This window comes from Cyanistes caeruleus, unplaced genomic scaffold (assembly GCF_971803275.1).
Source record: "Cyanistes caeruleus unplaced genomic scaffold, bCyaCae1.hap1.1 HAP1_SCAFFOLD_388, whole genome shotgun sequence".
Lineage (NCBI taxonomy): Eukaryota > Metazoa > Chordata > Aves > Passeriformes > Paridae > Cyanistes > Cyanistes caeruleus.
Genome location: NW_028256140.1, coordinates 16,481 through 30,150, shown reverse-complemented (window position 1 = coordinate 30,150; position 13,670 = coordinate 16,481). Strand labels below are relative to the sequence as shown.

General features: G+C 51.4%; 1 protein-coding gene across 1 annotated transcript in view; it reads right to left on the bottom strand.

The window, feature by feature from the left end:
* Positions 1-10: 10 nt before the first annotated feature.
* Positions 11-13,670, bottom strand: part of LOC147645391 (DNA polymerase delta catalytic subunit-like) — a gene marked incomplete at both ends in the record, with an annotated part of 28,945 nt that continues 15,285 nt past the window's right edge. Inside the window, 8 exons of the mRNA XM_086874669.1 lie at positions 11-180; positions 2,238-2,375; positions 3,617-3,691; positions 5,096-5,243; positions 7,499-7,612; positions 8,892-9,008; positions 10,575-10,663; positions 13,190-13,381. Of these exons, the coding sequence (XP_086730795.1) occupies positions 11-180; positions 2,238-2,375; positions 3,617-3,691; positions 5,096-5,243; positions 7,499-7,612; positions 8,892-9,008; positions 10,575-10,663; positions 13,190-13,381 (1,043 nt within the window). The remainder of the gene's footprint in view (positions 181-2,237; positions 2,376-3,616; positions 3,692-5,095; positions 5,244-7,498; positions 7,613-8,891; positions 9,009-10,574; positions 10,664-13,189; positions 13,382-13,670) is intronic.

Sequence of the window (13,670 nt, the reverse complement as noted above, 5' to 3'; positions counted from 1 at the left end):
CATTTCCCACCTGTGCAGCAGGATCCTGCGCAGACACGCCGTCACCAGGTTGGCAGCCAGGGGACAGTTGTCCCTCCTGACGGCCTCCAGCCCCTTGCAGTCCAGCCGGGGCTCGGCGCCGCCGGCGAAGCAGAGCCCGGCGTAGCGCTTCTTGCTGATCAGCAGGTAGGGCAGGTACACCTGGCCAGGTGTGACAGCGTCACCCCCCGCCCTCAATCCCATTCCGCCTTTGCCCTGCTTCTTTCGACTTTTTATTCCCAATTTTTACCCTTTTTTTACATTTTTTTCCCCATTTTTTAGCCATTTTTTCACGTTTTTTAAAGGGTTTTTTTTCCCCATTTTATCCCTATTTTTTAGCAATTTTTTCCTAATTTTTCCCCATTTTTGCCCCCAATTTTTCAGCTTTTTATTCCCATTTTTTCACCATTTTTCCCATTTTTTCCCTCTTTTTTAGCAATTTTTTCCTAATTTTTCCCCATTTTTGCCCCCATTTTTTCAGCTTTTTATTCCCAATTTTTAGCCATTTTTCCCTATTTTTTAGCAATTTTTTCTTAAATTTTTTCTCATTTTTTCCCCATTTTTCCCACTTTTTTTAGTCCTTTTTTCCCATTTTTTAAGATGTTTGCCCTATTTTTTAGCAATTTTTTCCTAATTTTTCCCCATTTTTGCCCCCATTTTTTTCAGCTTTTTATTCCCATTTTTTAGCCATTTTTTCCCTATTTTTCCCCTATTTTTTAGCAGTTTTTTCTTAAATTTTTCTCCATTTTTCCCCATTTTTCCCACTTTTTTTAGTTTTTCCCATTTTTTTAAGATTTTTGCCCTATTTTTTAGCAATTTTTTCCTAATTATTCCCTATTTTTGCCCCCATTTTTTCAGCTTTTTATTCCCATTTTTTAGCCATTTTTCCCATTTTTTCCCTCTTTTTTAGCAATTTTTTCTTAAATTTTTCTCCATTTTTCCCCATTTTTCATACTTTTTTTAGTTTTTCCCATTTTTTTAAGATTTTTGCCCTATTTTTTAGCAATTTTTTCCTAATTTTTCCCCATTTTTGCCCCCATTTTTTCAGCTTTTTATTCCCATTTTTTAGCCATTTTTTCCCTATTTTTTCCCTATTTTTTTAGCAATTTTTTCTTAATTTTTTTCGCAATTTTTCCCCATTTTTCCCACTTTTTTTAGTCCTTTTTTCCCATTTTTTTAAGATTTTTGCCCTATTTTTTAGCAATTTTTTCCTAATTTTTCCCCATTTTTGCCCCCAACTTTTTCAGCTTTTTATTCCCATTTTTTAGCCATTTTTCCCTATTTTTTAGCAATTTTTTCTTAATTTTTTTCTCAATTTTCCCCCATTTTTCCCACTTTTTTTAGTTTTTCCCATTTTTTTAAGATTTTTGCCCTATTTTTTAGCAATTTTTCCCCGCTTTCTCTTAATTTTTTCCCCATTTTCCCCCATTTCTCCTATTTTTTAGCAAGCTTTTCCTATTTTTTAGCCATTTTTAGCTTTTTTACCCATTTTTCCCCTATTTTTTAGCCATTTTTTCCCAAATTTTTCCATTTTTTAGCCTTTTTCCTATTTTTCCCTCTATTTTTTAACCATTTATTAGCATTTTTTCCCCAATTTCTCTCAATTTTTTTGTCATTTTTCCCACTTTTTAACCTTTTTCTCTTATTTTTCTCCCATTTTTCCCGTATTTTTTAGCCATTTTTTCCCAAATTTTTTTCCCTTTTTTTTAACAAGCTTTTCCTATTTTTTCCTCTTTTTTAAGTCATTTTTTCCCATTTTTTTCCTCTTTTTTTCCCATTTTCCCCCATTTTTTAGCTTATTTTTTTCCCATTTTTTTCCCCATTTTCCACCCATTTTTGACCTTTTTTTGTCTCTATTTCCCCCCAAAAAACCCCAAATTCCCCCCCCCAAAAATTTTGGTTCCCCCCAAATTTTGGGCCCCTCCCCCCACCCCTATTTTGGCTCCTCCCCCCAATTTTTGACCCCACCCCCAATTTTGGGCCCCTCCCCCCAATTTTGGCTCCCCCCACCCCAATTTTGGGACCCCTCCCCCCCAAATTTTGGCCCCTCCCCCCAAATTTTGGGCCCCTCTTCCCCAAATTTTGGCCCCTCCCCCCAATTTTGGCCCCTCCCCACCCCAATTTCGGCCCCTCCCCCCCATATTTTGGCCCCTCCCCCCCATATTTTGGCCCCTCCCCCCCCCCGTTTTTGGCCCCTCCCCCCCCTGTTTTGGCCCCACCTTCTCGAACTCCAGCCGGATGGGGGAGGGGAAGTGGCCGGACACCCAGGTGGCCACTTCGCGTCCCAGCGCGGCCGCCTCGGCCACCGAGGCCACGCCCAGGCGGCACATCACCGAGTCTGTGTCCCCGTACACCACCTGGGGACCCCAAAATCCCATTAAAACACCCCAAAACTCCCCCCAGGTGACATCACCGAGTCCGTGTCCCCGTACACCACCTGGGGACCCCAAAAAACCCCAAAAACCACCCCAAAAACCTCACTGAAATACCCCAAAATCTCATTGAAATACCCCAAAATCTCATTAAAATACCCCAAATCTCATTAAAATACCCCAAAACCTCATTGAAATACCCCAAAACTCCCCCCAGGTGACGTCACCGCATCCGTGTCCCCGTGCAACACCTGGGGACCCCAAATTCGGCATCAGGACCCCAAAAAACCCCAAAAACCACCCCAAAAACCCCAAAAACCTCACTGAAATACCCCAAAATCTCATTAAAATACCCCAAAACTGCACTGAAATACCCCAAAATCTCATTGAAGTACCCCAAAAATCCCCCCAGGTACAGCCCAGGTGACATCACTGAGTCCGTGTCGCCGTACACCACCTGGGGACCCCAAATTCAGGATTGGGGACCCCAAATTCGGCATCAGGACCCCAAAAAACCCCAAAAACCACCCCAAAAACCCCAAAAACCTCACTGAAATACCCCAAAATCTCATTAAAATACCCCAAAATCTCATTAAAATACCCCAAAATCTCATTAAAATACCCAAAATCTCATTGAAATACCCCAAAACTCCCCCCAGGTGACATCACCGAGTCCGTGTCCCCGTGCAACACCTGGGGACCCCAAAAATCACCCCAAAAACCTCATGGAAATACCCCAAAACTTCATTAAAATACCCAAAAATCCCATTAAAATACCCCAAACCTCATTAAAATACCCCAAATTCGGGATTGGGGACCCCAAAAACCCCAAAACTGCCCCAAAATCCCCATTAAAACTTCCCTGAGTGTCCCCAGGTGTCCCCAGGTGTGTTCCAGGTGTCCCCAGGTGTCCCCCAGGTGTCCCCAGGTGTCCCCAGGTGTCCCCAGGTGTGTCCCAGGTGTCCCCAGGTGTGTCCCAGGTGTCCCCAGGTGTCCCCAGGTGTCCCCAGGTGTGTCCCAGGTGTCCCCAGGTGTCCCCAGGTGTGTCCCAGGTGTCTCCAGGTGTATCCCAGGTGTCCCCAGGTGTGTCCCAGGTGTATTTCAGATGTCCCCAGGTGTCCCCAGGTGTCCCCAGGTGTGTCCCAGGTGTGTCCCAGGTGTCCCCAGGTGTCCCCAGGTGTCCCCAGGTGTCCCCAGGTGTCCCCAGGTGTATCCAGGTGTGTCACCTGCACATCCGGGTATTTGCTCTCCACCAGCTGCTTCGTTCTCTCGATCATCTGGCGCCCGAAGCCGGTCACGCTCTGCGGGGACACAGGTGAGCTCAGGTGTGCACAGGTGAGCTCAGGTGTGCACAGGTGAGCTCAGGTGTGCACAGGTGTGGTTCAGGTGAGCTCAGGTGTGCACAGGTGTGGTTCAGGTGAGCCCAGGTGTGGTTCAGGTGAGCCCAGGTGTGGTTCAGGTGTGGTTCAGGTGTGGTTCAGGTGTGCACAGGTGAGCTCAGGTGTGCACAGGTGAGGTTCAGGTGTGTACAGGTGAGTTCAGGTGAGCTCAGGTGAGCTCAGGTGTGCACAGGTGAGCTCAGGTGTGCACAGGTGAGCTCAGGTGTGTACAGGTGAGTTCAGGTGAGCCCAGGTGTGGTTCAGGTGAGCCCAGGTGTGGTTCAGGTGTGGTTCAGGTGTGGTTCAGGTGTGCACAGGTGAGCTCAGGTGTACACAGGTGTGGTTCAGGTGTGCACATGTGTGCACAGGTGAGGTTCAGGTGCATTTCACCTGTCCCCAGGTGTCCCCAGGTGTCCCCAGGTGTCCCCAGGTGTGTCCCAGGTGTCCCCAGGTGTGTCCCAGGTGTCCCCAGGTGTGTCAGTGTCTATCCCAGGTGTGTCTCACCTGTCCCCAGGTGTCCCCAGGTGTGTCTCACCTGTCCCCAGGTGTCCCCAGGTGTCCCAGGTGTGTCCCCAGGTGTCCCCAGGTGTGTCTCACCTGTCCCCAGGTGTGTTACCTGGGATATCTCCAGGCAGGGCAGTTTTCCCGCCTGTCCCCAGGTGTGTCCCTGTCCCCAGGTGTGTCCCCAGGTGTGTCCCCAGGTGTCCCCAGGTGTCCCCAGGTGTGTTACCTGGGATATCTCCAGGCAGGGCAGTTTTCCCGCCTGTCCCCAGGTGTCTCACCTGTCCCCAGGTGTCCCCAGGTGTCCCCAGGTGTGTCCCCAGGTGTCCCCAGGTGTGTCCCCAGGTGTCCCCAGGTGTCCCCAGGTGTGTTTACCTGGGATATCTCCAGGCAGGGCAGTTTTCCCGCCTGTCCCCAGGTGTGTCTCACCTGTCCCCAGGTGTCCCCAGGTGTGTCTCACCTGTCCCCAGGTGTATTTACCTGCGATATCTCCAGGCAGGGCAGTTTTCCCGCCTGCGCTCCGGTGTGTCCCAGGTGTGTCCCCAGGTGTCCCCAGGTGTGTCAGTGTCTATCCCAGGTGTGTCTCACCTGTCCCCAGGTGTGTCTCACCTGTCCCCAGGTGTGTTTACCTGCGATATCTCCAGGCAGGGCAGTTTTCCCGCCTGCGCTCTGGTGTGTCCCTGTCCCCAGGTGTGTCCCCAGGTGTCCCCAGGTGTGTCCCAGGTGTCCCCAGGTGTGTCAGTGTCTATCCCAGGTGTGTCTCACCTGTCCCCAGGTGTCCCCAGGTGTGTCTCACCTGTCCCCAGGTGTCCCCAGGTGTGTTACCTGCGATATCTCCAGGCAGGGCAGTTTTCCCGCCTGCGCTCCGGTGAATCCGTAGACGGAATTTGCGCTGACCTTGAGCGCGAGCTGCCGCCCGTCCAGCACCTGCCGCCGCTCGGGGTCCTGCTCCTGCGCCAGCGCCGCCTTCACCCTGCGGGGACGGCAGGTGAGCGCACCTGGGAACACCTGGGCACACCTGGGCACAGCTGGGAACAGCTGGGAACAGCTGGGATCCAAAATTCCCAAAATTCCCACAAAAATCCCCAAAATCCCCGCAAAAATCCGCACAGAAATCCCCAAAATCCTAACAAAAATCCCAGCTCGGGTCCTGCTCCTGCGCCAGCGCCGCCTTCACCCTGCGGGGACGGCAGGTGAGCTCACCTGGCCACACCTGGGCACACCTGGGCACAGCTGGGAACAGCTGGGAACAGCTGGGATCCAAAATTCCCAAAATTCCCACAAAAATCCCCAAAATCCCCGCAAAAATCCGCACAGAAATCCCCAAAATCCTAACAAAAATCCCAGCTCGGGTCCTGCTCCTGCGCCAGCGCCGCCTTCACCCTGCGGGGACGGCAGGTGAGTGCACCTGGGCACACCTGGGCACACCTGGGCACACCTGGGAACAGCTGGGAACAGCTGGGAACAGCTGGGATCCAAAATTCCCACAAAAATCCCAAAATCCCCGCAAAAACCCCAGCTCGGGGTCCTGCTCCTGCGCCAGCGCCGCCTTCACCCTGCGGGGACGGCAGGTGAGCGCACCTGGACACACCTGGGAACAGCTGGGAACAGCGGGGATCCAAAATTCCCACAAAAATCCCAAAATTCCAGCAAAAATCCGTACAGAAATCCCCAAAATCCCCAAAATCCTAACAAAAACCCCAGCTCGGGTCCTGCGCCAGCGCCGCCTTCACCCTGCGGGGACGGCAGGTGAGCTCACCTGGGCACACCTGGGCACAGCTGGGCACACCTGGGATCCAAAATTCCCGCAAAAATCCCCAAAATCCCCGCAAAAACCCCAGCTCGGGTCCTGCTCCTGCGCCAGCGCCGCCTTCACCCTGCGGGGACGGCAGGTGAGCGCACCTGGGAACAGCTGGGCACAGCTGGGAACACCTGGGAACAGCTGGGATCCAAAATTCCCACAAAAATCCCCAAAATCCCCGCAAAAATCCGCACAGAAATCCCCAAAATCCTAACAAAAATCCCAGCTCGGGTCCTGCTCCTGCGCCAGCGCCGCCTTCACCCTGCGGGGATGGCAGGTGAGCGCACCTGGGCACACCTGGGAACAGCTGGGAACAGCTGGGCACAGCTGGGATCCAAAATTCCCAAAATTCCCACAAAAATCCCCAAAATCCCCGCAAAAATCCCAGCTCAGGGTCCTGCTCCTGCGCCAGCGCCGCCTTCACCCTGCGGGGACGGCAGGTGAGCTCACCTGGGCACACCTGGGCACACCTGGGCACAGGTGGGAACAGCTGGGAACAGCTGGGATCCAAAATCCCCGCAAAAATCCCAAAAATCTGCATGGAAATCCCAGAAATTCACTCAAATCCCCCAGCTCGGGTCCTGCTCCTGCGCCAGCGCCGCCTTCACCCTGCGGGGACGGCAGGTGAGCTCACCTGGGAACAGCTGGGGACACCTGGGAACAGCTGGGAACAGCTGGGATCCAAAATTCCCACAAAAATCCCAAAATCCCCGCAAAAATCCCAGCTCGGGTCCTGCTCCTGCGCCAGCGCCGCCTTCACCCTGCGGGGACGGCAGGTGAGTGCACCTGGGCACACCTGGGCACACCTGGGCACACCTGGGATCCAAAATTCCCGCAAAAATCCCAAAATTCCAGCAAAAATCCGTACAGAAATCCCCAAAATCCCCAAAATCCTAACAGAAACCCCAGCTCGGGGTCCTGCTCCTGCTCCTGCACCGCCTTCACCCTGCGGGGACGGCAGGTGAGCGCACCTGGGCACACCTGGGCACACCTGGGAACAGCTGGGAACAGTTGGGAACAGCTGGGATCCAAAATTCCCACAAAAATCCCAAAATCCCCGCAAAAATCCCAAAATTCCCACAAAAATCCGCACAGAAAACCCCAAAATCCCTAAAAATTCACTCAAATCCCCCAGCTCAGTTCCTGCTCTGATCCCTGATCCTGATCCTGATCCCATCAATCCCGATATTCCTGATATTCCCAGAATTCCCGATGTTATTCCCGGAATTCCCGGTGTTATTCCCATAAATCCCACAATTCCCAGAATTCCCGGTGTTATTCCCGGTGTTATTCCCACCTGCTCCTGGCGGCCAGCAGCCCCCGCAGCACCCGGGGCAGGACCCCGCTCCCGATCCCATAAATCCCATAAATCCCACAATTCCCGGAATTCCCACAATTCCCGATGTTATTCCCGGTGTTATTCCCACCTGCTCCTGGCGGCCAGCAGCCCCCGCAGCACCCGGGGCAGGACCCCGCTCCGCACCCTCGGAGTCACGAAGAGCTGCCCCGTGGGCGTCCGGATGAAATCCTCGGGGCCCAGCCTGCGCCACGCACCAGGACCGACCAGTAAAAACCAGTTCGGACCAGTAAAAACCAGTACGGACCAGTAAAAACCAGTTCAGACCAGTAAAAACCAGTTCGGACCAGTAAAAACCAGTACAGACCGGTACGGACCAGTAAAAATCAGTACGGACCAGTAACAACCAGTTCAGACCAGTAAAAACCAGTACAGACCGGTACGGACCAGTAAAAACCAGTACGGACCAGTAAAAACCAGTTCAGACTGGTACGGACCAGTAAAAACCAGTTCAGACCAGTATAGACCAATATAGACCAGTATAAACCAGTGCAAACCAGCCCAAACCAGTTCCCCCAGTTCCCATTCCCAGTGCTCCCAGTAGCTCCCAGTGCCCCCAGTGCCCATTCCCTGTAGCTCCCAGTGCTCCCAGTGCTCCCAGTTCCCATTCCCAGTAGCTCCCAGTGCCCCCAGTGCTCCCAGTGCCCCCAGTGCCCATTCCCAGAGCCCCCAGTAGCTCCCAGTGCCCCCAGTTCCCATTCCCAGTGCCCCCAGTTCCCATTCCCAGTTCCCATTCCCAGTAGCTCCCAGTAGCTCCCAGTGCCCCCAGTTCCCATTCCCAGTGCCCCCAGTTCCCGTTCCCAGTAGCTCCCAGTAGCTCCCAGTGCTCCCAGTTCCCATTCCCAGTAGCTCCCAGTAGCTCCCAGTGCCCCCAGTTCCCGTTCCCAGTGCCCCCAGTTCCCATTCCCAGTGCTCCCAGTGCCCCCAGTGCCCATTCCCTGTAGCTCCCAGTGCCCCCAGTTCCCATTCCCAGTGCTCCCAGTTCCCATTCCCAGTGCTCCCAGTAGCTCCCAGTGCTCCCAGTTCCCATTCCCAGTGCTCCCAGTAGCTCCCAGTGCTCCCAGTTCCCATTCCCAGTGCTCCCAGTGCCCCCAGTGCCCCCAGTTCCCATTCCCAGTGCTCCCAGTTCCCATTCCCAGTGCCCCCAGTGCCCCCAGTTCCCATTCCCAGTGCTCCCAGTAGCTCCCAGTGCCCCCAGTTCCCATTCCCAGTGACCCCAGTGCCCCCAGTTCCCGTTCCCAGTAGCTCCCAGTGCCCCCAGTGCTCCCAGTGCCCCCAGTGCCCATTCCCAGTGCCCCCAGTTCCCGTTCCCAGTGCTCCCAGTAGCTCCCAGTGCCCCCAGTTCCCGTTCCCAGTAGTTCCCAGTGCCCCCAGTTCCCGTTCCCAGTGCTCCCAGTGCTCCCAGTTCCCATTCCCAGTGCTCCCAGTAGCTCCCAGTGCCCCCAGTAGCCCCCAGTGCCCACCCGAGGCGCTGGGCGGCGCCGGGGCCCAGCAGGGTGCTGTAGCAGAGGTTGTGGGCGATCATGATGGACGGGTACAGCGAGGAGAAATCCAGCGTGGCGATGGGAGCGTCGTAGTACCTGAGCAAGCAATTCCGGAACGTTCCGGAACCTTCCGGGGAACCCGCGGCGTGGGGGATGGGCAAGGGGATGGGGGGGGTTGGGGGTTTTTTGGGGGATCTTTTGGGATTTTTTTGGAATTTTTTTAAATTTTTTTGGGATTTTTGGGGGATTTTTTGGGGGATTTTTTTGGAATTTTTTTGGAATTTTTGGGGGATTTTTTGGGATTTTTGGGGGATTTTTTTGGATTTCTTGGGGATTTTTTGGGATTTTTTTGGGGATTTTTTTGGAATTTTTTTGGATTTTTTGGGGATTTTTTGGGATTTTTTTGGGATTTTTTGGGATTTTTTTTGGATTTTTTTTGATTTTTGGGGGATTTTTTGGGATTTTTTGGGGGATTTTTTTGGATTTTTTTTTGATTTTTTGGGGATTTTTTGGGATTTTTGGGGGATTTTTTTGGGATTTTTTTGGATTTTTTGGGATTTTTTGGGATTTTTTTGGATTTTTTGGGGATTTTTTGGGATGTTTTGGGGATTTTTTTGGGATTTTTTTGGGATTTTTTTGGAATTTTTTGGGATTTTTTGGGATTTTTTTTGGATTTTTTGGGGATTTTTTTGGATTTTTGGGGGATTTTTTGGGGATTTTTTGGGATTTTTTGGGGGATTTTTTTGGGATTTTTTGGGAATTTTTTTGGCATTTTTGGGGATTTTTTTGGGATTTTTTGGGATTTTTTTTGGATTTTTTGGGGATTTTTTTGGATTTTTGGGGGATTTTTTGGGGATTTTTTGGGATTTTTTGGGGGATTTTTTTGGGACTTTTTGGGAATTTTTTGGGCATTTTTGGGGATTTTTTTGGGATTTTTTGGGATTTTTTTTGGGATTTTTGAGGGGTTTTTTTGGGGGGATTTTTGGGGGATTTTTTTGGTTTTTTTCAGAGATTTTTTGGGGTTTTTCTCAAGGATTTTTTGGGGGTTTTTTGGATTTTTTGGGATTTTTTGGGGATTTTTTGGGGATTTTTTGGGATTTTTGAGGGGTTTTGTCAGGGATTTTTTTGGGATTTTTTTGGTTTTTTTCAGAGATTTTTTGGGGTTTTTTTTCAAGGATTTTTTGGGGGTTTTTTGGATTTTTTTTGGATTTTATGGGGTTTTTTAAGGGATTTTTTGGGGTTTTTTTGGTGTTTTTTTCAGGGATTTTTGGAATTTTGTTGGGGGATTTTTGGGGGTTTTTTCAGGGATTTTTGGAATTTTGTTGGGAGATTTTTGGGGGTTTTTTGGGGATTTTTTTCTGGGATTTTTTTGGATTTTTGGGGGATTTTTGGGGGTTTTTTTCAGGGATTTTTTTGGATTTCTTCAGGGGTTTTTTAAGGTTTTTTCAGGGTTTTTTCGAGATTTTTTTCAAGGATTTTTTGGGGTTTTTTTCAGGGTTTTTTTAGGTTTTTTTCCAGAATTTTTGGGGTCTTTTTGGGTTTTTTTCAGGGATTTTTGGAGGATTTTTTCAGGGATTTTTTTTTATTTTTTCCAGGTCTGTTCAGGGAGTTTTTCAGGGAAATTTGGGGAATTTTGGGGCTTTTTTTGTGCCCCCCACTCACCCCTTGATGGGCTCGATCACCGTGGCCCCCTCAAAATCCTCTCCCCCCTCCGACTTCACCACCGGCAGCAAAAAATCCTCCTGCATGGCCTGGCAGGGACAAAATTCACCCCAAAATGTCACAAATTCACCCCAAAAAAGCCAACCTCAAAACCCCAGAAAAATCCCATTTAAAAAAAAAAACCCCAAAATTCCCCCCAAAATTACCTCAACATCCTCTCCCAAAATCCCTAAAAAACTCCTTCCCAAAATTCCACCCCACAACAGCCCCAGGTGTCCCTAAGGTCCCCTCACCTGCAGCTCTGTCACCTCCAGACATTTTCTCCCCTCACGCCGGCCGCCATCTTGTCCCCTCACGTTTTCCCGCTCTTTTTCTCCCCTCACGTTTTCCCGCTCTTTTTCTCCCCTCACGTTTTCCCGCCCTTTTCTCCCCTCATAATTGCCACCATTCTGTCCCCTCAAGTTTTCCACCTTTCTCCCTTCACATTTCCCACCATTTTCCCCTCGTGTTTCTTGCTCTTTTCCCCTCAGGTTCCCTGCTCTTTTTCCCCTCACATTTTCTACCCTTTTCCCCTCAAAACTGCTGCCATTTCCCCCTCGCATTTCCCACCATTTTGTCCACTCACGAGTGCCGCCATTGTCTCCCCTCACATTTCCCACCCTTTTCCCCTCACATTTCTCTCCTTTTCCCCCTCACATTTCCCTCCTTTTTCTCCCCTCACATTTCCCTCCCTTTTCCCCTCAGATTTTCCTCCCTTTTCTCCTCTAACATTTCCCACCATCTTATCCCCTCATGTTTCCCTCCCCGTGTCCCCTCACAAGCGCTGCCGTTTTCTCCCCTCACGATTGCCACCATTTTATCCCCACATTTCCCACCCTTTTCCCCTCACATTTCCCTCCCTTTTCCCCTCACATTTCTCTCCCTTTTCCCCTCACATTTCTCTCCCTTTTCCCCTCACATTTCTCTCCCTTTTCCCCTCACATTTCCCACCCTTTTCCCCTCACATTTCTCTCCCTTCTCCCCTCACAATTCCCACCCTTTCCCCCTCACATTTCTCTCCCTTTTCCCCTCACATTTCTCTCCCTTTCCCCCTCACATTTCCACCATTTTCCTCTCATATTTCTCTCCCTTTTCCCCTCACATTTCTCTCCCTTTTCCCCTCACATTTCCCTCCCTTTTCCCCTCACATTTCTCTCCCTTTTCCCCTCACATTTCTCTCCCTTTTCCCCTCACATTTCTCTCCCTTTTCCCCTCACATTTCCCTCCCTTTTCCCCTCACATTTCTCTCCCTTTTCCCCTCACATTTCTCTCCCTTTTCCCCTCACATTTCCCTCCCTTTTCCCCTCACATTTCTCTCCCTTTTCCCCTCACATTTCTCTCCCTTTTCCCCTCACATTTCTCTCCCTTTTCCCCTCACATTTCCCTCCCTTTTCCCCTCACATTTCTCTCCCTTTTCCCCTCACATTTCTCTCCCTTTCCCCCTCACATTTCTCTCCTTTTCCCCTTCACATTTCCCTCCCTTTTCCCCTCACATTTCCCACCGTTTTCCCCTCACATTTCCACCGTTTTCCCCTCACATTTCTCTCCCTTTCCCCCTCACATTTCCACCGTTTTCTCCTCACATTTCTCTCCCTTTTCCCCTCACATTTCTCTCCCTTTTCCCTTCACATTTCCCACCCTTTTCCCTTCACATTTCCCACCCTTTTCCCCTCACATTTCTCTCCCTTTCCCCCTTACATTTCTCTCCCTTTTCCACTCACATTTCTCTCCCTTTCCCCCTCACATTTCCCACCCTTTCCCCCTCACATTTCCACCGTTTTCTCCTCACATTTCTTTCCCTTTCCCCCTCACATTTCTCTCCCTTTCCCCCTCACATTTCCCACCCTTTCCCCCTCACATTTCTCTCCCTTTTCCCCTCACATTTCCCACCCTTTTCCCCTCACATTTCTCTCCCTTTCCCCCTCACATTTCCACCGTTTTCCCCTCACATTTCTCCCTTTCCCCCTCACATTTCCACCGTTTTCCCCTCACATTTCTCTCCCTTTTCCCCTCACATTTCTCTCCCTTTTCCCCTCACATTTCCCACCCTTTTCCCCTCACATTTCTCTCACTTTCCCCCTCACATTTCTCTCCCTTTCCCCCTCACATTTCCCTCTCTTTTCCCCTCACATTTCCCTCCCTTCTCCCCTCACTTTTCCCTCCTTTTTCCCCTCACATTTCCCTCCTTTTTCTCCCCACATTTCCCACCATTTTCTCCCCTCACAAGCGCCACCATTTTGTCACAAGTGCCATCATTTTGTCCCCTCAGGTTTCCCGCTCTTTTCTTCCCTCATGTTTCCCACTCTTTTCTCCCCTCACGTTTCCCACCCTTTTCTCCCCTCATGATTGCCACCATTTTCTCCCCACATTTTCCACCCCTTTTATCCCCTCACGCCGGCCGCCATCTTGTCCCCTCACGTTTTCCCGCCCTTTTCTCCCCTCACGTTTTCCCGCCCTTTTCTCCCCTCACGAGCGCCGCCATTTTGTCCCCTCACATTTTCCACCATTTTGTCCCATTTCCCACTGTTTCATCCCCTCGTGTTTCCCTCCCCGTGTCCCCTCCGGCCGGGCCTCACCTGCCGCAGGAGCTGCGCCACCACCTTGACCTGCTGTCCCCGTGTGAGCAGGTAACTGAGGGGCACGGCCGTCACCCGCGCCATCTCCACCAGCGTCACCAGCGTCATCAGGCGCTCGAGCAGCCGCAGCGGCAGCACCGCGTCCTTCAGGCAGTACAGGGCCAGGCGGCGCCGCGTCTGCGCGTCCCCGTTCTGAGGGGACACGGGGACACCGGGGTGAGGGGACGGGGGGACACCTGGGGACACCGGGGTGAGGGGACAGGGGGACACCTGGGGACACCGGGGTGAGGGGACAGGGGGACACCTGGGGACATCAGGGTGAGGGGACAGGAGGACACCTGGGGACACCGGGGTGAGGGGACAGGGGGACACCTGGGGACATCAGGGTGAGGGGACAGGGGGACATTGGGGGGTGAGGGGACAGGGGGACACCTGGGGACATCAGGGTGAGGGGACAGGGGGACACCTGGGTGAGGGGATG